The sequence below is a fragment of the Hetaerina americana genome, unplaced genomic scaffold (assembly GCF_022747635.1).
Source record: "Hetaerina americana unplaced genomic scaffold, ioHetAmer1.1.p SCAF_12, whole genome shotgun sequence".
NCBI lineage: Eukaryota > Metazoa > Arthropoda > Insecta > Odonata > Calopterygidae > Hetaerina > Hetaerina americana.
Window position 1 is genome coordinate 28,192,545 of NW_027286292.1, and position 27,597 is coordinate 28,220,141.

The 27,597-nt window shown below is 36.2% G+C and overlaps 1 protein-coding gene across 1 annotated transcript; it reads right to left on the reverse strand.

Moving 5' to 3' along the window:
• Positions 1 to 3,413: 3,413 nt before the first annotated feature.
• On the reverse strand, positions 3,414 to 26,642 carry LOC139685747 (syntenin-1-like). Its single transcript, XM_071582811.1, has 6 exons — positions 26,295 to 26,642; positions 26,057 to 26,221; positions 25,864 to 25,971; positions 18,345 to 18,580; positions 11,338 to 11,601; positions 3,414 to 4,396 (listed from the first exon to the last, which is right to left on the reverse strand). Exons 1-6 carry the CDS (start codon positions 26,343 to 26,345, stop codon positions 4,342 to 4,344), a joined length of 879 nt encoding a protein of 292 aa, XP_071438912.1. The 5' UTR covers positions 26,346 to 26,642; the 3' UTR covers positions 3,414 to 4,341.
• Between the last annotated feature and the right edge of the window lie 955 nt (positions 26,643 to 27,597).

The following is a 27,597-nucleotide window of genomic DNA, read 5'->3' on the forward strand; positions in this document are numbered from 1 at the left end:
TATCGAAAAAGACGTCTCTATTCCTCTGGAAAGTATGTTCGGAGTGGTGGGCTATTCCATGAGACATTTGTGCCTTACAAGATTTCCAGCAATCTCTCAATGTACTGTGTGATGTGAATTACGACAGACAACCTTCAACATGGCTTCTTTACTGTAGAAATTGGGGCTTTTTTCAAAATCCATAAATGAAAGATGAAATGTGATGTACTCTCTTCCGATAGTTGAAAAAAATGCGTATCCTCCTATATTTGTAGTTGATGAATATTTCAAACATCATTCATTGCTTAGTGAGACCTTTCTCTTGCCTTGTATGATATTTTGCGAATTTTTCTCCGGGCAAAAAGGCATTATCATATTTTAAAAATCCTGCAATGAAGTTGAAGTATTAATTTGGTAGCTTACCTAATAGTAGATTTCGGACAGTCCTTGATAATTTTACACAATTTTGTGGATTTAATTTACTTTTCACAGGCAATAACTTCCTCCCTCGTTCATATCAGCCACTTGTTTATATACTTTCCTGTCTTGCTTCTGTATTCCATCCTTGCTACCCACATCATAAAGGTATTGCTCGATCTTTCATCATTTCTTAACTGCAAAGACTTGACTGTTAGTATCTCAAAAATTTCACCAACTTATCATTTAGTTAAAATTTTGAAAATATGTATTCCATCATTTCGTTAGGATCTTTAAAATATGTCTTCCACCCAATTTTACAAGTTTTTTTACTTATTGGCACTCTCTTTGGCAGGGAAAGGAAAAGTAGGTAGAAGATACTTATAATTCCCCAATTACCTTTACTTTCCTCATGTCCCAACAAGTTATCACAGAGCACATCTCAAATACTCACTATTAGAGCTTTGAAGTCTAGAAATTTATTTTGAAATTTTTTAACTTTTGTGGAAAATTATGCAAATGCCAAATTGTTTGTAAATCCATTGATCTTCACCTACGTAATATTTTCTTACTGAAAGTAGCAAACAATTGGAAAGAGTGGTCGTATCTAAATGATGAAATGCAAGTTCAAACAAGTGAGGGAAAAACCAGTTTGGGTTAGAGGGAGTTGAACCTTTCTTGAGAAGAAAGATGGTCATAAAGTACTAGCCTTGGAAGCAAGAGACAGTCAATCATACAAGAGTAGTTCTCCCGCAGCTGCCCAAACACATGTAAAATTATGTTTCCTGCAGATTAATGGTTAAAAATTATATCTTCTCTAATTCATTTCATATTAACCATTCCAATGCACCCTGTGAAAATCTCACCGCCTTTTTCTTAAAATTCCCACCTCTCTTCTAATATTCCCATAAATTATCCTTACTTAATATTTTATTAATTGATTTTTGGTCATTCTTCATTTCAAATAAAGATTCTAAATTCCACATTTATGTATTATGATATTCCAGGTTTCATTGCAGGAGTTAATGTTATAATTATACTTATAATAGTATTATCTTAAAATCAAATAATAAAATATGCAACTATGAACTGCTGTTGCATAATGATAAAATAACTTTTAAATTTTTAACTTATTTCCATTGATTAATGTACTTTTCTCCACTATTACTCATATATTCCATGTTCCAGAATGTCTTGCTGTATACTCCTGGAGGAATTATCACAGGTCATACAACACTAGTATATTTTGGAAACTCAGGTTTCAGCTCTTCCCCATACTGTACCTACATGAGAGTTCTGGAGTAATCATATCCACCATAGGAAGCCAGAGCATGACATGCAGAATCACAGACACTACAAGATGTGCAGAAAGATATAAGTGATGATGCCATCATAAGATTGAGATTTTGCTTATGTGCAATGAAGTTTTGAAATAAAGGGGTGCCATCAGTGTTAGCCAGGAGTATCAGGGTGTTCTCTGACAATTGGTAGGCTGTTGGGGAACTCATCTGGTCCCCTGAAAATAGGGAGATCTAGAAAGAAAACTCCAATTTCTGTGCTGTCAAGGTGTCAGCCTTACTCAGGAGAATCCATACCTTGGTCTGAGGACAAGAAACCTTGATCCTTTTTCCAGGGTACCATGACTTTCACGAATGGTTGCAGATGTATTTTAATTGTCTTGTGTATGTGCCTGACAGGGGTATGCTGTCTACTTGACCAAACACCATCCATGTCAGTGAAAGAGGCTGTTGAAAAGAAAAAATCTTCCATAGAGGTCAGGCAAACCAGGCTGTATTTATCTTTACTATGAAGAAGGGGGCATGTGAAAAGATACTCAGCACATTGGAACATACTTCACTTGGCAAAGCTATATTGTAGAAGCTATGAAATTAGACTGGAATGCATTTGTCTAATGTTATTTTGCATGGATAAAATTTTTTGTTTCTAAATTTATCCGACCATTTAATCTTCAGCATCCATCTACTACATGCATTATTTTCTCCTTGCCTCATTCCAAAGAAATAAGAGAATGACTTTTAAAAACTGATAAATTACTTAGTACAATCAGTGTTATCACGTTAAAGCTATAACAACAATAAAAATTGTGGTTAATGGGTGTTAGACAATAGATATGCTATGGACTATGAGGGCCTGAGTTTATTTTTAGGTTCCCTTCAGCTTCTCCAGATCTTCCTGGGAAATAACAGGTGGCAAAGGGAAAGTAACTGACCCCCATATCAAGATGTATGAATTTCACACACCATTAGGCTAAATATTAAGTGAGGCCTACCCTCACAAATAAAACGAACCTTCAGATTGATTACTGTGGTTACTGACATAAAATTTGATTGATAATAATTATTATTGTCCAACTACTTTGAATCAAGAAGTACTGACATTTTTTACCAAATCATCCAATGTTGTAAAATTTGTAGGCCAATTTTCTTTTTTTGACTGCTGTGGATGATTGAGTTTAGTAGTTCTGTCCTGATATTTTTGCATTAAAATCTACAGGGTGTGGCAACATAACTTCCTTTTTTATAAAGCAAAACCCCTATAAAAAAAGTTATGTTGCCGTATCCTCTATAAACAGAGCTATATGGTCAGTGACTGCTGTTTTACGTATCTCTTAAATATTTATTGATAAATTTTGTTTCAGCACGCCCTATTCCTGAGATGTGCTACCGAGGGAATAAAACACTAACTACCAAGTTAAGACTAAGTACTCAAAACTTTGGTAAAACATTTAGAACCATAACATTTAATATAGCTCTTCTACTAAATGATTCCTTTTAGATTTTGAAATTTCATGCCTTGAGAATAGGCATATTAACTTACACATGCACACTTCACATACAGACTAATTCATGAAGAAAGCAAGCACAGGAATGCATTTCTATAGAATATTTTGGCCTCAATTCATTAAATTGGTAATGACAGCATCAGACTCCATTTAAGCATACTCAATTCCCTTTATAATTATACCACTAATTCCATTTGGCAAAAAAAACAACCAATGTATACAATTTGTTTATTTTGTAACTTTTTGTGCACAAGTAATTTACAATTTGGAGCCATTACAAATGCAGCACATCAACCTAGACTTTTTATATAAAGCAACTGAACAAATAAATCCAAGTTAAATGAACATCATTTTCAAAAAAATGCACGCTCATATTGCCATATCCCTAGGTTTCTATTTGTAAATACATAAAGATCACAGGTTGTTCTCATTATAATTAAAAATGGCAAAGTTTGACATTATTACTCTATATACAACATTTAAAAATCCAACTTGTGATGTACCCAAATACCATCAATTTGGATATTAAAAGCTAAGAAGTGTAAGAATTATAACATATATTAATTCCTCACTTATCTCCAACAAATGCATCACCTCATATAAAAAAATACCATTCAGAAATACTCAATTCTCATTGATGGCATGGAATTTCACATGAACTTTTACCATTGAATGTACTTTTCTTCTTCAGCAGTATCTTGGTCATTAATGAATGTAACCCTTGAGAATTAAATGCCTTTCATATGATTTAATCCCGTTATGTAAATTCACATTTCATAACATTATTCTTTTAAAGCTGAAAATTGAATGAGTTATGAATAATATAACACTTAAGGGTAAACTAATGAATACAGAGAAGACTTTAAGAGAGTGAGTATACTAAAAGAAGATTACTATTCTGAGGAAATGTGTGAATATTTTTGATTTGTAACTACAATACTTGTTTTCAACATACAATACAACGTATGTACTCATTCAATTCATGTATATAAGGCAAACAATATAATTCTCTTCAGATATAGACAAAAATAAAATGGCTATAAATTCAATAAACATATCACAACATAAAAGTATGGCAAACAATTTTGATTAATCAGGGTATAAAAATAGAAAAAATATGAAATAGGTTCTATTTTGGCAAATTAAATAGAAGGAACAGAATGATCCATTGAATTCTTCAGCAGACTTGAGGCCATCCTGGAAAAAATGAATACCATCATTAGTTAGTCTAAGCATTTTTCCAGAAAAGATCCAAAATTTAGCCATTAATTACTTTATTTTATCACTTATATAGCGTGGTAAATTGAATCATTTATTCTCAAGAGGCATAGGTGTAAATGAGGGATAGGAGGGAGGAGGGCAAGAGGAATACCATGATCAAAAACTTTAAACTGAACCACTAACACTATAAATTTTACTGTCTGGCATTAACAATAAATGCATCACTTCATTCTTTCCTCACAGAATGTGAATTGAACAAATTTTCTGTCTAGTACATCATATTAGCGGAAGAATCCAAAGACTTTCGTCAAATATTGCAAGTTTCTCCCTCATTTTCTCTTGCTTTTGGTTGAAATTAAACATTACCTGCATAAATTCACCATTCAAACTAAAAAAAACCACTTCCATCTCCATGCAGATGACATTTAAAATAAATATAAAGTGAGAACTAAGTATATACACATTATCCAGGTAAATATTGAACTATTCCTAGAAAAAATGGATTATCAATGCTATTTTCACAAACTGATCTGGTACAAGGGCGGTCCCATAAGTACCCGGCCTGAACTAGAGATGGCGGTAGTTGTTTAAAAAATATCACTGTATTAGAAAGTGTGCAATCTTAAAGCATATGTTTCAAGTTTGAAGATGCTATGTTGTGTAGTATTTATTTGGCAGCCATCATTAGTGAACGCTTTCAGTGAATTTGTGAAAATGGAGACAATTGGTCATCGTTATGTGATACAATACTTTTATTTGAAAGGCCTCAGCCCAACCAATATAAAAGCTGAACTGGAATCTACTCCGAGTGAGTCTACTCCTTTGTTTACAACAGTGAAATATGGGTTAAACACGACCGTACAAACTGGCAAGACGAGTATCGCATTGGTCGACCAAATGAGGTGACGACTCCAGAAACGGTGAGGAAAATTCACTAAGTGATACTGGATGATCATCGACTGAAAGTGCGCGAGCTAGCAGACATAGTAGACATTTCAAAAAGTGCGGTACATTGCATATTAACTGAAAATTCGGACGTGAGAAAGCTGTGTGCAAGATGGGTGCTGCATTTACTCACACTCGAACAAAACAAGTGTCATGAAGATGCTTCAAGTGAGTGTTTAGCAAAGTTTCACAGCAAAAAAGCAGAATTTTTGCACCGTGTCATAACCATGGATGAAACATGGGTCCATTACTTCACAAACAAGACAAAAGAACAATCAAAACAATGGATTCAAAATTGAGGACCAGCTCTAAAGAAGGGGAAGACAGTTTCATCTGCAGGCAAGGTCACGGCGTCAGTTTTTTGGGATGTGCGTGGGATAATTTTCATTGACTATCCTGAAAAAGGAAAAACTATCAACGACGAGTATTATGCCAACTTATTGCAACATTTGAGCGAAGAAATCAAGCAAAAGCGGCTACTAAGAAGAAAGTGTGTTTCATCAAGACAATTCATTTCCAGCTGTGAGCATGTGAGCTGGTCCTAATCCATCAAGACAATGCGTTAGGACCACTTCACAAATCCTTTATTGCAATGGCCAAAATTCATGAATTAAAGTTTGACTTGCTACCTCATGCACACTATTTGCCAGATTTAGCCCCCTTGGGTTATTTCCATCTCGTCAACTTGAAAAAATGGCTCGCTGGTCAATGAATTTCCAACCACAATGAAGTGATGCCGGCAGTTAATGGCTATTTTGAGGAGTAAGACAGTTCTCATTATAAAAAGGATATCAAACTTATTGAACATCGCTGGGAAAAGTGTATAGAGCTGAAAGGAGATTATTTTGAAAAACAAATACTTTTTTTCCAAAGGTTTCCAAGGTAGACAACAAATACTTAATGGAAACAAGAAATAGCAGTGTAATGGATTAGAGAATGAAGAAGGGGTACTTTATTTTTGAACACTTAGACAGCACCATAATGGAAAGAATATCTTGAAAAAAAAAGCATTGCCTTAGAATTTAGGATCTGTATTAAATATGGAGAAAGCAGTGGATAAGACTGAAGAAGTGAATAGTATAATGAAAGATGAGTTTCTCAAGACATTTAGGAAACTAAGATTTATAAAGATACTTGCAATTGAGAGATTACCGGCAGAACTCTCAAAAGCAACTAGAGAAGGGTCAAGGAAGGCAATTTCTAGAATGACTAGTGAAATCTATGAGCTGGAAATACTGTCCCTGATTTTTGGAGATGTAGAGTGGTGCAAATGCCTAAGAAACCAATGGCCAGCAGGGGTGGAGACGTTTGCACTATTGGCTAAATTATGCATACATCAAAAGTATTAACTTACTTATTCCAACAAATATCAGAAAAAAATTGAGATACAGCCGACAGAAAATGAGTAAATAAATTTTGCCTAATATAATTTTAAAATAGAGAAAATAGATGGGGTAATAAACTTAATGGGAAACCATAGGCAGCACAGGGTAAGGATATGACTTCCTTACCATGATGTGTGAATTTCACATGCTGTTGGGCTTAGTCTTGTGTGAACTCTACCATTATCTATTTAATTGATTATTTGTTCGGTTGATAGCGGCGCTTTTAGTAATGAACTCTGCCATGGAAAAAGATGCAACTTCCTGATAGGCAGTAAGTCAAATGATGAAAAACACACAGCAATAATTTTGATCCCTATTTTTCATGCCTTCACCGCATACGTTGACATCGTTGACAACAATTTCCCTCGTGTTCCTGCTGTCAACTATGTCAGCATACACAGTGAAGACCAAAAAAAGAAAGAAATTCTACTGATAAACACCATGGAAACCTAAACATCAACATTAAAGAGCGATAAGTCTTGATCATACTTGAGCTACGTTATCAATCATTTCTCTCCCAGTACAAAATTTGTGGAAGTTTTAAATATTTTAGGAATAGAGTTCAGGGTGCAAATTAACATTACACTCAAAGTTCAATATTTTGCCTGTAGGGTAGAGGACAATTGGAATTAAGCTCTAGCACATGAGAGTATTAGAAATCATACATGGAAAGATGTGGTATCATGGGGAGGGATTAGTACAATTTTCTCTTGAGTAGTATGAAATTCAAGGGAGTAACCATAATGCAGGCATCAATAAAGGGACAAGGCCTTGAGTTTTTCACAGAGCCATAACTCAAGGGGGTTGAGGGTTGTGCCAGGATTGTAGAGGGTAGATGGGAGGATCTTGTAGTTAAGAAAGTGGCAAATTTGGAGCTGGAGAAAGAACAACTCCAGAAGGGAATGGTATTGGCCATGTTAGAACAGGTGGATAGAGAGAATGTGTTGAAAAGGAAAGGGACAACTATGTGAGATTGGCATGAGATATTGCCAGGAATTTTGATTTTGTGCAAAAGTTTTGCCATTCAAGCAGCAAGTGGGCTAACGCCTTGCTATTGGTACTCCAGGATTATAGAGATTTGTTTGTGCAAGTGATATCATTAATTTTCACACTCCTAAATAGGCACAATATAAATAAATAATACAAAAATGGGAGAAATATGACCTAATAATCCCATTATAATTAATTAATTAATAACCTAATTAAATGCTTAATAATGAGCTTATTAATTTATTAGCACATTTCCAGTGCCCAAGTTTCTGGTGATGTGGTGTCTCAGACACCACATCACCAGAAACTAGTGACTAGAAGATATTGTCAGGGGACAACTAAAGGTGGAAATATCACATGCAATGAAGCCTTGTGCAGACGACCAATGAACATAGTCTCAAAAAACATATAAATGGAAAACCCAATTTAAGTTTCTTTGCCGAGTTTCCCCAGTTAAATGCTATAATGACCCCTGATTCAATTCTAAAAAATTTTCTTACGCACAGCACATACGTACAGATGTAACACTTGCATACGGATGGTGAGAATTCTGGTCATTTAGGAGCATTATTTTAAACTTTTAATTAACATTAATTACATATTTGGTGGTAAATTCCAAAGAAACTGCGGGAGATACCGCAACAGTAACTTTTAATGGAGTCATCCACTAATGTGCATTTCAATATAACAATTTCAGAGTGTAACAATCATTCGCATTGACCGGGATTTGAACCCAGATCCCTTAATGTCCGGTCGAGTGCTTCAGCCAGTTAAGCTATCGAGGCATCCTCTTAAACTCTGAAATTTTGGGGGCTTTAAAGGAACAAGATGTTAAGACAAAATACCGTTCATACAATGTCACAGGCGTTCGTAGTCGTGCGCGACGTGCCACAGTCCAAGAGGTTTAAGCCAACTTTTAAACACTTACGCTGTTTTCTTTGGAATTCGCCAAGGTATAAACAGCCTAAGTGTTTAAAATTTGGCTTTAAGCTCGCGGATTGTGGCGCGTCACGCACGACTACGAATGCCTGCGACATTGTAGGCATAGTATTTTGTCACAAAATCTCGTTCCTTTAAAGCCCCCAAAATTTCAGAGTTTAAGAGGATGCCTCGATAGCTTAACTGGCTAAAGCACTTCACCGGACATTGAGGGATCCGGGTTCGAATCCCGGTCAAGGCGAATGATTTTTACACTCGGAAATTTTTGCATTGGTGGTACTTTTTCATTTGCTTTTCATTATTTTATATAAACAGTCTCAACTTAATTCTTGATTTCATTGAGTAATTTTAATAGAATAAGCTGTTTAACTGTATTTAAATCCCAGACTGTTTTTCTGTAATGGCACACAACTACAATTTCAAAAGCTTGAAACTTATTTGTCATCCCTCTTCATTTCAGAGGTAATATTTCATATCTTCTTCGGGGACCTGTATGCCTTGCCTCATTTTCTGTTAATCCACATGGCCCTAGCTAAGCTATCGGCAAGGTAACTCTCTATCATTTTAAGGACCATTGCCTTGCCTACAAGTTCCACTCCCGGCTAATGGAATGCACGCCCAGCCCTGCTCCATTAACGTAAATATTCATTGTGAAAAGAATGAGGGGCCAATAATGAATCATCGATTTTACAGCTCAGGTCAGTTCCTTATCTCGATGTGTCTTGAGCAGTTAGTTTCTTTGGGGTTTGTCTTACAAGAGGGTTTCCTTAATTTGTATTTTTTTTAATATTTAAAGGAATATTCCATATAATGGTATGAAATAGGAAAGAGAGTGCTTTACGCAGGGAGGAAATTTTATTAGATCTGTGCGCCGATAACTTGTCAGATGTGCCATTAGAGTACATTTATGACGAAGAGAGCGGAAGCAATTCCGATATTGTAGTGAAGCTCAGAAATAAAAAATCCACTCCTTTCTTAATACATGAAAGTGACTCTGATAAGAGCACCAATGAAGACAATACTTCATCAGGAATCTCAGGTTGAATAGAGGGTTCCCTGCCACATTGAAGAGCAAGGCGAAAACAATGAAATAGTTAGAGGGCAAATTTTCTTGTAAAGGTGAAGTGCTTCCGGTGATTTGGAAAGACACAATGGAGGTGAGGATAATAAGTACTATTCACAGCGCTAGGATGTGCAATACATGGCTGAAAGATAGAATCACAGGACTGCCAATCAAAACACATCTGCATTTTGAAATGCCATAAGTTCATGAAAGGCGTAGACAGGGCAGTTATGTATTTATCATATTATACAATCATGAGAAAAACAATGAAATGATCAAAGAAAGATGTGCTGTGGCTTATTAGTTGTGCTCTCTCTTCCTGGTCACCCTATCTCTTGAGATTACAAAACATTGCCCATAGGACTTTCCTTCTGACACAGGAAGCATCTTTCTCACAACAGACCCTCTATGCAACATATGCATAATATAGTGTGCGTAAATAAAAATGTGTGGTTCAGTGGTATGTATGCTATTTTGTATTAGCTGAGTGGAGTGCTTTGGTACATTTGTCACTATATTGTTGTGCTATTTCAATGTATTTGTGATGAGCTCTGAGTGGCAAATTGATCAAAAAAGTCATATGAGTATGGCATACAGAAAGGATAAAAAATGAATAGGGATAGAACCCTAATTGAATTTCAAAAGGTGAAAAATACAATGTCTGTAAGGGGTTATTCCCATTATTGTAATGTACCTTATTCTTTAGCATTAGTTCTAGATTAGATTTTCATATTTCTTCATGCAATAACGCATATGGCCCTGTTGCCAGAATGATAAATGCTTGGTAGTGTTTCACTTGGATTTATATTTTATGGTTATTATTTGACTACAATGGAAACAGTTATGACTGTCATTGAGGATGTGGAGTAGATTGCTACGTTATGATAGCTCGTGTTAGATTATTTGTTAAAATTGTCAATTTGACTTCAGCTGGTCACTCGATCAGCTTCGAAATCCATTTTTGATGTAGGGAAAAACCAAATTATAGACAATACAGGTGAGTGCTGACTATCCAGAGCAGTTATGGGGGGGGGGGAAATTACAGAAAGTTAGACTACACAGAATTTCAAGGCTACTAAGGCCATATTTTCATAGGCATATTATATAATTCTGAAATATATATTTGGACAATTTTTTTTTATTTTTCTCCAACATTTCAATGATTTCATTCATCCTTTTAAAACTGCTTGCACAAATTACTGCTAATCAATTATTTGCTGTGCCTCATAGATAAAGCAATAGTGAAAAATTTTTTACTATCATAAAATTGTGATTTACAAAATTCATGTCAATTTTGTTTTCATAATATAAGCAAGGCATTAACTGTTGAATCTTAGTTAATTACATTATTTATTAAAAATTATGCATATTACAACTTGTGATATGATTTATCATAAGCTATTGCACTAATTGAATAAAATTTACATCACACTAATTTATAATAAACAACCCCACAGATTGGGACTCATATATGTTAGACTAGGTATGTTTTTACACCCAATGAATTACTTTAACTTCCCATTTGTCTTTGCAAAACAATGAAAAATATCTACAATTTTTCCATATTTAAATCTCCAATTACCCTATGCACTTACTTTTTGATCATGTGATCATAGATGAAGGATGGGCACACAGTAACAGTGACTACAGGCCCAGCAGCATCAATAATGCTGGTAATTTGCTTGTCAGGAACAGCAACTACATTTTGTCCATCCACTTCCAAAAGATGATGGTCAGTGAGAAGGCCATTCCGTGCGGCAGAGGAGTCTTGAACTAATCCAATAATCCGTCCTTCCTTGAATTGGAAGCCAATCTTTCCCACACTATCCTTGTGCAATGTCACTGTTCGCTCAAAAGGTCTAAAATACAAAGAGAATGAGCAATTAACAAAATCATATGAATATGGATTAGCAAATTAAATTGAAAATGACAAATTGAATGTGAACATGGAATGAATGACAAAATGAAGGATGGTGCCTTCAAGGTTTTACGCCTATTAATGAATGGTGCATCCTAAAGAGAATGGATTTGAACCAGAAAACAAATATTTTAGTCAATAAATTTAAAAAAATTATACATAGAAAAGGAAAATTAAGGCATGATTTGGATTATTTATCATCTAGTTGATGACACATTGAATGACCATGAGCATTTCCAACTAGCACCAAAGTATCACTGTAGCTCAATTTACAGTACTCGAGAGAAATGCAATGTTTCAGGTAAGTTCACATGGCTTCAGCATCATTTCCCCGTAATTCTGACTGAATATTTAGCTTATCATATAATTTATTTAGCTTTTGTTTTCAGCATGAAATTTATTTCCTCCTGTCACCAAGTGTATCATATAGTAATGACCATTATATTATATTTTAACACTGTATATAACCAACTCAAACTATAATTCAGGAGTTAAAATTCTTGAGCATCAAGTAACTAATAATATGTAATGCATCAATGGCTATAGGCATTACACTATTCCAGTTTTAACTTACCTTACATTACAACTGTATCTCAAGTGATTCAGATAATAGCCATTGAAAAATTATAAACACCTTAATGGTAATTACTTGCATTAAAATAATTTTAAAATGACTGTAGATTCTAATGAATAAATGACCGTAGCACTTATCCACAGGAAAAGTGCAACGATCAGTTATTCATTATGTTTGACTTCAACCACATCACGCCTAAAGCTACTCAATTTTTGACCGTAGAATCATTCGATTTTCAACATTTTCAGATCTGCCCTTGGTGTACAATTCAGTACTGGATGAAATAATGAAATTTTTAGATGATTCTGAAGCTGTCAACTCTTGAAATGCACAGAAAAAAGTCTTGTGGACAGCATGCAAAATTACACTATTTACAATAACCAAAAATGAATGAATAATAGGGTAATGTTTTGATATATTTGGTGAGTTCAGTGTTTTAAAACTATTTCCTTTTTTGGTCCACAACACAATCTTGATTTTCTCTTTGGTGAAACACTGTTATTAGGGCACTTCTGACCATTTGTAATTGCACCCCACTCCTAAGATGAAAGAACAGTCAAAACAGTGAACTGCTTGCAGGGTGAACCTGCTTTGAAAAAGGCAAAGATGGTTCACCTCGGCTGGGGAGTTGATCGAGACTTTATTGGGATAGTCATGGAATTATGTCCATCACTTATCAGAAAAAAAGGAAAACTATAATGGAAGAGTATTACACATCATTACTGGGCAAGCTGAAGGCTGAAACTGACAAAAATGACTGCATTTAAAAAAGAAGAAAGTGCTTTTTCATTTGGGCAATACAACTTCACTCTTCGGTGGTCCCATTGGATTGCACTTCAGATTACTAAACTATCACCACATCTGGCCCCCAGCAACTTTCTTCTGTTTCTTAATTTTAATGCTTTAGTAGGAGGACAGATTTTCATCTGACAAGGAGGTTATTGCATATCCAAGTTGCTGGCTCTGGTGGCAGCTAGATAACCATGAGGTAGCGTGTTCGATTCCTGTATAGGTGGGTTTCCTCCACATAGAGCAGTTGTTTGTGATTGTGTCTACTGTTATACATATATATCATTGTCAAAAATCTGAAGTCAAGGCCAAAAAGTGCTGTTTTTAGATTAATGCTAAATTAATAAGTAAGTAAATGCCTATATTTTGGAGAAAGATAACTACTATTTAGAAGGGTTAAAAAAGTTAAGAGCATTGCTGGAAAAAGTGTATCCACTTTTAAGGAAATTATGCCAAAAGATAACAAATTTGAGGGAAAAATGTATGTGTTAGGTCAGAAAATTTTCAGAATACCCACGTAGATCGGAGGGATAGGAGCATATCCACAACATGTACATATCTCAGACTCATCAGGTACGAGTGCCTGGATGTGTAGTCTTCATGGAAGTATTTTATAAGGGAAAAGTTCAGAGGCAACAAAGCAACAAAAGTTAGGAAACAAAAACTGGCATCAAAAGCCCTGGGTTGTTGGGAACGACATGGTCCTAGTGACTTTACTAGTGTTCCCAGGCAAGTGTGGTCATTGGTGAACCATGCTTCACTTAACATTAAACCGGAGAAGATCAAAAACCACTTGCTGAAAAAATTCGGCCACTGACTTGTCGATCATTCACAAATTGAAGAAAAAGGGATCCTGGCCAAATGGAGTTACAGTATCCAGGTTTAACACATTGATATTAAAAAAAAAAAAAGAAACCATATCAACAACCAGGGGGACGGAGTCATCTCCCATGATCCGGGTGAACTCAGTTCACCACGAGTCTGCGTCATCTATTTCCACCGAGTCCTTACAACCTCAGAGGCAGACCCAAATGATTACGTGATATACAAGTTGTGTAAGATTCGATTCCTCCAACACTAGGGCACATTAATAAACAAGATTATTAGCTCGTTACATGCACCATTTTACATTAAAACATTCAGCGCATTAGCTACCAAGTACCGATAATAAATTCAGTCTTGTGTGAATACAGTATTTGAATTCTCATCATAGGTGAACACTGGTGTACAAGTGAAGATATCTAACCATTGTTTTGATGGATACAAATTGGCTGATTTCTTTTGATGCTCAGAATACAAAAATGGAGGCATGCGTATTTTTGTGAGAAACGAGTGTTCATTTAAGGCCTCTTTACTGACATAAGTGAATTCTAAAGAGAGGTGAATAGAAATTGCAGCAGTTGAGTTGAAATATGTTCAGAATATGAGAATTGTGACATCTGTGAGTTTATAGAGACCCCCTTGATGTGATGTTGAGGATTTCTTTGTTAAATTTGAGCAGTTATTACTAAGTGCTGGGGAAAAAAGCAAGGGTCCAATACATGGTAATTTCAATATTGATATTGCCTCCGAAAACCATCTGTCCGCTAAACTTAGGGAAACTCTTGTGTCTGTGCGGATGGACTTCACTTATCAGCTCCTACTACAACCTCTTCCTGGCATATCAACCTTGTAGTCAAGTGGGCATTTCTGACCATTATGTGAAAATGCCATTTACCCCAAAGTCAAAGGGTGTGGTGTGCAAGAAATATTGAAGGTATTACCCAATCGATAGTGTACATTTTTTTCTATGACCAATTGTGTAAGATGTCATATGATACTTAATTCAATTTAAAGTGTGTACAAGAAATGTACCTTTATTGCATAAGCAGTGCAAAACTAATCTTTAATGAAGAATGCTTTCTTAGAAGAATAGTGCCTGGGAAAGGCTGTAATTAAACCTAAGTGCTGGATGACAGAAGAGATGAGAGCAGCTAGCAATGAATTTAGGATATTATACGCATTGAAAAAAGGGTAAAAAGTCTTTTCTGCTTCATGCAAGGAAATTATATTATAAAAAGCCAATCATCAGCCAATCTGAGAATATCACTAAAACATCATGACAAGTAGCTAAGTAATTATTAATGGAACCTGTGAAATGATAAACAAGAAAGGAATTTTAACATTGAAAATTGGGGAGGGGGTAAAACAAGTAGCAGGGTTTGTAATTAATTACCTAAATAATGTGCCTATGAATTTCCAAACAGAATAATGAGTAACAATGGATTTGATGCATGGTTACGAAGAAGTCAGGGGGGATGGCATAATGCCCATCACAGAAGAAGAAAAATGCTAAAAAAGAGAAGAAGAAAAATAACATCTGGAAGTCTAATTCTTTCTGCTTGGAGGAGACTAGTGACAAACATAGCTTCAGAGACTGACCAAATGGCTACCAAATTAAATTTGAAATCCACTAGCATTCCCAATATTCCCAAACCATTATGTTCAATTTTACATGATTATTCACCAGGAAACTTAGCAACACTATCTCCTACTCTCAGTAGCAACAGGACATCTACATCACTTAAAGGAGTTTACTGTTTCTGAGCAGAGCCCAAACTAATTCCTATAAGTTACTCAAAAATTTACAAAATAGGGATGGCTCAAATCCAAAAAAATTACTCAATTTGAAACAAAACTTGCTATAAGAAAAAAAATAATGAGTTTGGGACACTCATTGGATTATGTTTCTTAACTCACTCAATATGGTTTAAGAAGCAATGCATGGACAAATATCAAATACAGTAGAACCTTGTATAACAAGCATAATTTGTGATAACTTGTTCAGTGAAACAATGTTTCACACATAAATTAATGTAGAACACAATGTGTTCAATGCCAAAAAAATAAATTAAGTAAAAGGTTAATTCAAAGAAAATTACATGTACATTGTTCACGCGAGTGGATCATGTTCACCTTCTTTTCTATCGTCGAATGCAAACTCTATTAGTAAAAACAAAATCGAAAGAGAGTTTAATATTAATCATACATATCTAATCCCTTTTCACTAGAAAGCCATCTACAGAAATTTGCTTTAGCCAATTCTTCAAAATTTTCCAAAAATGAAACTCAGTATTATCATTAAATAAATTTCTGGTGCACATAGCCACTGCCTTATTAGGGTAATGCTTCATATGAATAGTATGATGCAAAAGTCCCCTTGACCTCCACATCATATTTAGCCCACTGTTTGGGACTTGACGATTCTTGAAGGTGCATTCTGAATGACGAACAACTGGAGGTTTAATTTTCAAAACCTGCTTGCATTGGCACAAAATAGCAGCATGAGACGACCTTTTATTAGCTTGTGGCCAGGCAATGTATTCTCTCTACTGTTACATGTACAAATATAAGTTCACTTCGGTATCTTTCAACAGAAGAGATTCATCACAATTAAAATCTGCTGTGGCAGGTAATCCTCAGAATCTATGAGCTTCCTGAAGTCACTGATGATTGCCTTTGACTCAGAAATTGCTGTTTCACCATGCCTACCAACACCATGGATGCTGGTTCTTCTCGTTAACTTCTTGAACCACAGTCGGCTGCCCTTAAATATTTCTTCAGATCAAATTGAGTAAATTCAGGCATGACATGGTGGAAATTGAGCATAATGAATAACTGATAGTAGCACTATTCCACAGGATAAATATTATTTTATTACCAGGTTTCCATGTATTACATCATCATCTGATGATTTAATACACCGAAACCTGGTCGTAAACTAAATTTTATCCAGTGGAAGTGCTAATATTAGTTATTCATTTCTTCAGATATTAATGATACTTGCGTCTTCCAAATGAGGTTGGCAAAAATCACTTTCCCCTTCTCATAAATGGAATTCTTGTCAATAGTGTCCCAATGTAATTGCTTTTCCTTTGTCCATATGAGAAGCAACCTTTCAACATCATTGAGAATATGTACCCATTGTGTGGATGTTATTGTAACTTTCTTTGAAGCATCTATCTCCTTAATAATCCTTGTTCTTGAACAAAATGCAAATTGTTGATGTTGACTGATTGTATGTGCAGGCTAGATCAGCTACACTCACACCTCGTTCCCAATTTTCAATGATTTTACTTTTCATGTTTACTGTTATTTTTTGTATTCTATGGCTGCCTTATTGCCAATTCTTCTTCTGGAATATTTTTAAAAGTGCACACAAAATATTACTAAACTCTGAGCAAAACAATCATAATGTGTGCGGAAACAAGTTTGGAAAACTGTGATCACAAGTGACACTAATATGCAAGGGGAACAATTGCTGAACACAAAATGAAGTAGCAGGCATATAACCATTCCAGGAATTCCCCTCTCCTAGTCAATCTTTATGCAAAGATTCATTAATAAAGAGAAATTTTCAGTAAATATTTTCTATTGTTAAACAAATTACTCACAATGCAAGGTACTTGAAAAACAAGGCTCCACTGTATAGTCCAAAAATGAGAATTCCATTTGAAATTTGGTATTAGTGGCCACTTACACACTGTTGTGTGAAGCACTGCACTAAGTGCACATACCATTAAAATACACAGAAAAAAATTGTAAGGTTCTCCCCGAAGAGTTTAACCAACTTTAGAAATGAAAGTATATGCTTAGATAGTACCTTAGATGCTTAACTTCATTTTGATGCCATTGACGTCATACTGATTCAAGACAACACTGACTTAACAGGCTTTGTAGCAACTCTCTAACATTTAACTCACTAATTACTTTATCAGAAATTCTAACAATACTTCAAGTCATTCAGCACTACTATTGTGAAATTTAGACACTAAACCAAGATTTTACAATTTCAGAAAAATATACTTAATGTGCATTTCCAAATTACCAGAACTCATTGTACTAAACAGAGTTTATATTTGCTACTCTGTTAGAACGATATAATTTATGTATTTCAATTAATAAACTGCATTACATGGAAGGATGCAATTTTCAAATGGATTACAAGATGGGAATCTAAGGCAATCACATATCCTACGCTCAAGAAACTTACACTATGGTTTCATTGCATAAGTTTTAACTCTCCTGAATTTCTCACATTGATTTCTTACGTCAGTTAAAGAAAATTTTATACAAACACACTGGAAACTTATGAACAGGGCTATTTTTTAAATTTTACTTAATATATCTAGTAATTCAAACTAAGAAATAGGGTTCTTGTGAATAATTTGATTACACGATAATTACATTCACAGGGATTTTCTTCAATCATATGCAATACCATTAGAGCAAATATTCAGAGAGAAGAGTTAAAAAGCAAAAATTCTGTCATAATAACTTACCTATCTCGGACTATCACCTTAATGCCATTGACCTCAGCCTTGCGAAACATTGAGTGAACTTGGTCCATTGAGTAACCTGCAACATTTTCTCCGTTGATGGAAAGAATCTGATCACCAAAACGAAGGCCTACAATTGCAGCGGGACTTCCCTTTTCCACCAAGCACACAAACACTCCATTGCTGATTGCTTTGACTCTGAGACCAACTTTTCCATTTGCACCCTTGCAAATTGTTACCTGTTAACGTTTTAAATTAAAAATATGAGTTACAAGCAGGTTAAATTGAGCTAAAACAATTGTATTTAATACTATGGCAAAACTAAGAGTTACTACTCATCAAAATTAAGGTGACCATCATCCAGAAGTAACCGAAGTGCTTCAAGAAGTGACTGAAATGTTAATGAGTGGGATAGAAAGTTGTCAATAAAATTGAGGGGCTCTATCCAAATCCTAGACATCTTTGGCTGACGATCAACCCCCTTTCAAGGATATACTATGCCATCAATATTGAAATTATATATCACAGAGTTATCGGCCGTGTGTCGTGCCCGGCAGTGGGGGAGGCAAGTCTTCCACGGTCGTCATCCCACGATACCCTTGCAAGGGAAAACCGGCAGCAGCAGGACAGAAGACGCAGGAGAAGAAGACCAAATTAGTTAGAATAGGAACGTGGATGTTAGGACAATGATGAGGACAGGGAAATTGGAAAATATTAAGCGAGAGATGGAAAGGGGAAAAATAGATGTTTTAGGTCTATGCGAGGTGAGATGGAAGGATAGCGGGGATTACTGGAGTGATAATTATAGAATAATATACAGAGGGCAGGGACGAGAGCCAATGAGGGGTTGCCATAGTATTAAATGAAGAGGCAGGAGGAAGCGTAGTCAACATAAAACAGGTAACAGATAGAATATTACTAGCAGAGATAAAAACAGAACCGACGAACTTGGTTATTATTCAGGTATACATGCCACCGAGCAACCATACGGAGGAAGAGGTCGATAGGACATACGATCAATTAGAGGACATAATCGCATGTGTTCCTGCAGGGAAACATTTGATAGTGATGGGGGATTGGAATACGACGGTAGGCAAAGGAAGAGATGGTGATGAGGTTGGGGACTACGGTTTAGGCATGAGGAATGACCGCGGGGAGAAAGCAGTTGAGTTGTGCAGGAGACAGGGGTTAGTCATCACCAACACTTGGTTTAGACACCACAAAAGATGCAGGTATACATGGAAAATGCCAGGTGACTCAGAAAGGTATCAGCTAGATTATATTCTGATTAGACACAGGTTTAGGAACAATGTGATAAATTTGCACAGTTGTTTGCACGGGAAGGGTGAAATTGGTGCACTATACAGCAAGATTAAATCTTTATCGGGAAGTAAGAAGGGAAGATCTATGCTAACAGTTAGAGATATGGCGGGTAAGGAAATAGTTGACACAGGAAAGATCCAAGAGAGATGGAAAGAGTACATAGAAGAACTGTTTTGTAAAGAACTTAAGACCAACAAAGTTAGACATAGAAAAGGAACATGACGTAGAAGAAGATAGCTTAGGTCCAGGCATACTTGACGATGAGATAGTAAGGGCATTAAGGGAGATGAAACTAAACAAAGCCGTGGGGGTGGATAACATTCCTGCGGAACTACTAAAAGGTTTAGGAAAATGTGGGAGGAAGAGGCTATATGGGCTGATTCGTAGTATCTATGAGGAAGGAATCTGGCCGGAAGTGTTTGTAAGATCAGTTTTAGTTCCTAGTCCGAAAAAGGTAAAGGCTACATCATGTGAGGACTACAGGACAATAAGTTTGATATCCCATGCAGCTAAAGTTGTTCTCAGGATCTAAACAAAAGGATGAAGGGTAGGGCAAATAATTACTTAGGGGATAACCAGTTTGGGTTTTGGAAGAGGAGAAGTACGCATGATGCCATTGCAGTAATGAGATTATTAATAGAGAGGAATATAGAACACAACCAGGAGGTATTTGCCTGTTTTGTAGATTTCGAAAAAGCGTTTGATAGAGTGAATTGGGAAAAACTAATGAGTATATTGCAGAAAATAGGAGTAGATTGGAGGGAAAGGAGACTAATCCGCAACCTGTACATGTCTCAGACTGCTCAGGTGCAAGTGGGGAACGGGGAGTCCGGTTGGGCAGTGTTAAGAAGAGGTGTAAAGGCAGGGTTGCCCATTTTCACCATTGCTATTCAACCTCTATGTAGAGGAAATGATTAAAGAGGCATGGGAAGAACTGGAGGTAGGAATGAAAGTGGGCAGGGAATTCGTGAAATCAGTCAGGTTTGCTGATGACCAAGCTTTAGTTTGTCAGTCAGCCAAGGGGTTGCAAGCCTTGCTTAGTGAATTGAAAATTCAGTGCGACAGGTATGGGATGAGAATCAATATTAATAAAACAGAGGTTATGCGATTTTCCAGAAAGAAAAAGGCTAAGCTAAACACTAAAAGAGGAGGGCAAAAACTAGAGCAGTTAGAACAGTTTACGTATCTCGGAAGTGTTTTGGACCAACACGGTCAAAGTAGTAGGGAAGTAAGGAGAAGAATTGCACTTGCATATGGTTGCCTCTTTTATGGAATGGGAAATGAAATTTATCTGGTAAAATATCTGAGACATTCCTTCCCCATAAATGAGATGAATTAGCCTAGATTAACTCAATGTTTTCCTAGACTCTTTAAAGTGTTTGTGTAGGAATGTTATCTATCCTCATCTTATTTGATTTAATTCCTATAATGGCCTTTATATTTAGGGATCAAGTCTGGCTAAACTATCCAAATGTCTTAACTTTATGGCCCAATATCTTGACCAAATATGTCTCCTATATATTCCTCCAAGCTCTCTTAAATCTTTATAATTTACAATTTATAATTTTTCTGACCTATCTTTGATTATTTGCCCAGATTTTCCCTTCTCACTTCCTGACAGTACCTTCCTTGATAATGCACCAATTTCACCCTTCCTTTGTAAATTCACCATATCCATGCACTGCATCTTCTCCCACAATTATTTCACCCATTAGTTTCCCACCTCAGTATAGTACTCAACCCCAGGTATTATTTCTACCAAACTCTGCAAACCTACATATACTGAAGCCCTACAATTAATATACTGTAAGAATTTATGACCATCCATAAGAAAATATAAAAGAGCTGAACTAAGTTCCAAGTATAACTGTACTTTGTAAAACACTAATGAAAGGGCATCAAGTGCCACATGATTATTATACAACTTAAGTAGGGATGTACCGAAAAGATGAGAGAAAATTTTAACGAACCTAGTTATAAATCGTTCAGAAACTTGTTCATTAAAGCATTAGATAAGGACAGCTTGGAGGCTTTTAGGAGGTGAGCGGGAAGAATGAAAACAAAAAAAAATTGGATGAACAAGAAAACAAAAAAACATTTATTGTAAAGGAAGCAAGAATGTTGTTGTGAGAAAGTTCAAAGAAAACAGAAAAAGTGGATGCAGGAATTACTGACAGGCAATGCGCCCCTATGGTAGATGGAGATGGTGAATAGAATGTTGGGAAAAAGAGGAAAGGGGAGGAAAAGCAAAGTGATTTTGTAAGGAATTAAGGGAAGTAGAATGTAGTTAAAGATTAACCAGTAACATTTGGTATGGGGTCCATAGACATTTGGGGACATCAACTCCCTCCTTTTGAAATCTTCTTTGCCCAATGCAATTCTTCTCCTTATGTATCAAATGCGAGTCGCAGTAGTCAAGAGCATTGGACTACTGACCAGAGGGCCCGGGTTTGATTCCTGGCCATGCCTCTCTGGGCACCTGCAGCTCAACCCAAGCTATGTGACTTTTTGGGTACCAGATCATCCTCAGAAACTATGCCGGCACAGGGAAAGGAACTGGCCCCCCTATCCTGATGTGTGAATTTCACACACCAGGATAGGGGGGCCAGGGGGGTGAACTCTACTATCACCTACCAAACCGACCTTCAGGTTGATTACTGTGTTTATGGTTTTTTGTCTCTAATATTTTGACCATTTGATCCAAAAAACTTCTGATATATGTAAACTGTACCACCTGCTCTTGTTCTTACCCTTCAATTTTAATTTGTACTCACTGCTTTCCTCTTCCTAGAAAACAGCATAACCTTTATTTGATTTACATTTATTCTCATCAGATTTCTATCGCACTGAATTTCCAATTTGCTCAGCAATACTTGCTACCCCTTGACTGGGTAGTAGTAGTAGTAGTATTTAGGGGAGGCGACCAACAGCTGAGGTCATTTGTGCCATAGGGGATGGACAGGAAAGGATGAAGGGTGGAGAGAAACCCGGCATCGACATTAGCCTACTCTTTACGAAAGGCACCAAGGGGTCTGCAGTTTAACGTCCCATCCGATGGACGGCGTACTCACTCAGAGTGCCCTCCACAAAGCACCTCAAGTAGGGATTGAGATACCTCTGAAAAATATTCAACACCGGTAGGATTTGCACCCGGGCTCTCTGGGTGGGAAGCCAGTACGTTATCCCCAGCACCATCTCCACCCCCCCCTTGACTGACTAACTAAAGCTTGATCACCAGCAAACAGAACTGATATTATGAATTCCCCTCCTACTTTCATTCCTTTCTCCAGTTCTTCCCTTGCCTCTTTAATCATTTCTACCGCAAATATGTGGACCATGGACAAACCTGCCTTACTCCTCTTCCTAACACTGCCCATCCACTACTCTCCATCCCCCACTGGCACCTGAGCAGTATGAGACTTGTACATGTTGCAGATTAGTCTCCTATCTCTATTTTCTGCAAATACGAGGGTCATCCGGAAAGTAGTACCCGTTCGTGCCGCATGAAGTGCTGACGACGCGAGTAGCCGCTGGACGAGGTCAGATAGCTTCAGTGGCTTGTCTGCCTTCTCTGAGCCAAGTTGCGTGACGCTAGCATTGCCTGTGTTGTTTCTGTGATTGTTTACAATGTTTAAAAAAATTGAGAACGCCGCCAGTTGTGAAGTGAGGGCAGTGATTAAATTCCTCAATGCAAGAAACGTTCGCCCATGTGATATTCATCGCCAATTAAAGGAGGTGTATGGAGACAATGTAATGGACGAGTCGTCTGTTCGGCGGTGGTGTCGCAACTTCAACATGGGGAGGGGGAACACACACGACGATGAGCGTTCGGGGAGACCGTCTGTCATTACAGACCAACTGGTGAGCTCAGTTGACGAATTCGTGAGGAACGATCGGCGCGTCACAATTGATGACATCTGTGAGCATTTTCCCAATGTTTCTCGAACAATTGTTCATGAAATTGTTAAACACCATCTGCATTATGCAAAAATTTGTGCAAGATGGGTCCCTCGCGTATCTCAATGAGCTGGCGGCGAAGGACTATGCAGCAGGAATACAGAAACTTGTCACACGTTATGACAAATGCCTTAATTTGCTTGGAGATTATGTTGAGAAGTAGTTTAAAGTATCCTCTTTCAAATAAAATTTTTTATGTTTGTTAATATTTACTTTTGTGTCTTTATTTCACGAACGGGTACTACTTTCCGGATGACCCTCATATATATTTTTTCTCAATTTACTCTATCTATTGCCTAAATCTAAGAAACAGGAAAATTGATTGTCCTAAAATCTAGGAAACAGGAAAATACATCCAAGTGGTATTTTAGGTTCCTCTCCATTATCGACCTCATTAATGAAATGGCATCATGGATTTCTCTCTCATTGATGAACCGCAACTGATCATCTCCTATGTAATCATTTGCCATGCTCCCCATTCTCTAATTGATGATCCTGAGAACCACTTTAACTATGTGCGAAATCAAACTTTTTGTTCTGTAATCCTCACATGAAGTAGCCTTAACCTTAATTTAATCATACCATCCTGGACTTAAGCTATCCTCATCTACATCTTACTTTCTGTCTAATTATTCACCATACAGTTTCTCTAAATATTCCTTTGACCTCTTGGATTTTTTCTGGCTTAACTATAATCTTCCCTGACTGATATTTGGTTATTCGTGATGATTTTTCCTTCTTACTTCCTGACAGTATTTTAACCTTACTGTTAAGTGCACCAAGTTCACCCTTTCTTTGTAGACTTCCGTATCATGGTGCTGTGTTTTCCCTAATGCTTTTTTTGCTCTATTTGTTACCCACCTCAGTTCAATCATTAGTTCTTTATACTTCCTCCTAACCTAACTCTGTTTATATGATATTCCTCCATTTCCTTCCATTATCTATCCTTCTAGTCAACTCTTCCCTCATCTATAGTTCCCTTGCCCTTTTTCTATTTACAGTTCCTTTGTTTCATTGCAGCCCTTGATAACCCTTCTTTGATATGTTCCCACTTTTCCTCTATTATAGCCAACTCTCTTTCCTCACTCATGATTTCATGAATTTAATTAATTATATTAATATAATTTATATTAATTATCAATTCAGTAATTAACAGAAGGAATTGCAAACAAACATGTCACATTGAATGCACCAATAGATATCATGGCATGGCAGCCTGTGAAACAGATTTTAGGGGTACCCACTTTTCAGCATTCTAATGACTTTCATTCCTCAAATCAATCTTACTTGGTTATTGTTTTGATCACTTCCAAACTTGTTTAGTGAAATTCCTTAAATGTACAGCTACATTGAAGAGTGGTTCATTGGGTGAAGGTATTTCTTTCAGAAGTTCCTATAGACCCCTCATGTATAGAAACTCCCAGTCCATTAAACAATGGATTTATTGTGGAAAATAATCCATTAATCAACACAGAAACAAAAAATCAATGGGTGTTATTTTCTTGTAATTCAAATTGATGTACTTTAAGATCTATTCCTCATGGCACAGCTAGCATTTTTCAACCATATACAAATAAGGATACGGCTCACATATTTACACATACCATTTCTGGTTAAACTCAAAGAGCAGTGTGAACATCGATTTATTAAATATTGCCTAATTATCAATTGGTTTCCCTAACGTGGACCTTTAAAATTTTTTAACCTTTAGAATATTTTATTTACTATAACGTGCCGTAATAAATAAAGATTTCTGTAAAGTTTCTCATGAAATAACGAAATGTGCTTTTACGTGAACCATACAATTTTTATTAATTAATACGTACTACGCTATTTTCTTTGGGGACAAAATGGTCCACGTTTGCATAGTGACATAACTATTGACCTTGGTTGCCATGAAATTATGTTTGATATGACAGGTTTAAGGCTAATAGAACTTAACGAAACACAACATGAATGATCCTAATTTTGCCTCTACTTCGCAGTGAAAAATATCAGACAACTGATTAGGCAAAAATAAATGATAACCATTTACCTTAATTCCAACATTAACGGTGGAGTATTTCACGATATAAACTTGTGGCAAAGAAAATAGTGGGAATGTTCAGAAATGTGGAAGATGAAACTTCTAGACTCAAACTTAACTTTGAATTATTTTTTTCGTTGTTCCTATTGGACCAAAATTTCTACGCACAAACTCTTCTAAGAAATTCGATGGACCATAGGGGGTAACTTGTTTTACCTCGCGAATTCCATGGGTAACTTGTGCACGCTGGAGTCCCAGTGACTGTCCAGAAATTGGAGCGATCAAGTTGGAGCTGGTTTGGCCACTGAATCCTGACAGGGCGTACTGAAAGAGAAATAATTATGTAAGGAATTAACAACTATAGAAAATATCGAAGAAAGTCTTGTGTCAAAGCAATACTGTCTCTTACCGATGGAGCCACGGCAACTGCGTTACTTTGACCGGACCACTCGCTAGGCAATTCTAAACCCATAAATTCATTGAGAGCTGGATAAAGGGCAACATCACTGGCAGTCTCACTCGGTATTTGTGGGAAAGCAGGGCTGGCGTGATTGTTAGTTTGGCCACTTTGTGCCTGGAAAAATTAAACTTTGGTTAATGCTTGCTGCGTAAACGAAGAAATGTTATTCAAGGGATAACATATTAACCTTATATAACTGATCTACTTTCATGTCCTCCAGCGACGGATAAAGCGACATTTTGCTATTATCTGAAGAGAACACAAATCCCTCAACTAATGCCAGTCAAATGTGAAAACTAAAACTCTAGAACATTAACAATCGCACTGTTACTTGTGTTTACTCCCTTTATATCAGTTCTTTTAATGACCTAAGCTACCAACCACATCCGAAGAAATACCCACAAGGATATTCGTCTCGTGATTATTAGTCACACTAAGAACAGACAGACGTACCAACCGCATTTGTTTTAAATGACCTTAGTAAAAGAACAAAAAATAATTATTAGGCTCCTTTCATAATTTTATCAAAAATATTACCTCATCAAGTCAACTTTTCAGTTACCATAAAAGAACAACGTAAAGTAAACAATATTGCCGAAATGTCTAACTATATAAAGTAAAGTGAAATACTTTGGTACTCCGTGCAAAAAAATAAAACGTATTAAAATAATTGCGATACAATTATTAATTTAAAGAATAAAATGTCAAGACAATTATAAATATATATTCGCATATTTTGTGAAAGCAAAGATGCTCCATTGATTTCATTGTACAATCTAGATTTTACGTTATTGTTTTTTTAGAGCGCTTAGAAAATAAAAGTTTGCTCTATGTTGAAAAACGCCTGCTATGTATCACAGATTCAAATTTTCAGGCAATGAAATAAGCAGTGTATTTATAATGGAATATTTATTCATTTTATTAACACTATAAAATCATTCCCGGCCAGGTTATGGATTTATGAAGAATTGCTCCTACGATATGGTATTTAGTATTTTCTACTTATTTCCAGGATCCTCATAAGAATGAATATCTATTAATAAAATGAATAAACAATGAAACTTCCAGTATGATCCCACTTTAAATACCAGCACGATCCCAAAAGCTGATATAATTTGTGTTTGCCATGATTTGAGTTGGTATCTTGGTCTATTCTAAGTACCAGAATCTGAGAAATTTATTCACAGTGAGTGATGTATATCAAACTACCTCTCCATCATAAGAAAGTGAACGCATTTTTTACATATTTGTCATGCCCTTTTCCTAAGATAGTTTGTTTCAGTGGTCTGCCTAATTTCCAGGGAAGGTTACGGAATATGACCATAACTTGGATGCGATCCTTTGGCTATGCCATTTAATGTATGACCAAATGTGTTGCTAATATGGTACAACCTCTGGTGAGCCAACGGAGCACAAATACAATTAATTTTATACATTTAGTGGACACATGTTTCTGTCATAATTCTCATTTGGCATGAGATCTAGTCTGC

Bases quoted from the DNA above. Each gene is read 5' to 3' on its own strand.
- LOC139685747 (XM_071582811.1), bottom strand. From the start codon at position 26,345: ATGTCGCTTTATCCGTCGCTGGAGGACATGAAAGTAGATCAGTTATAT. The intron at 18,581-25,863 runs GTAAAACAAGTT...AAACGTTAACAG, and splicing joins TTACCCATGGAATTCGCGAG to GTAACAATTTGCAAGGGTGC. The intron at 11,602-18,344 runs GTAAGTTATTAT...TTTGTATTTTAG, and splicing joins AAGGTGATAGTCCGAGATAG to ACCTTTTGAGCGAACAGTGA.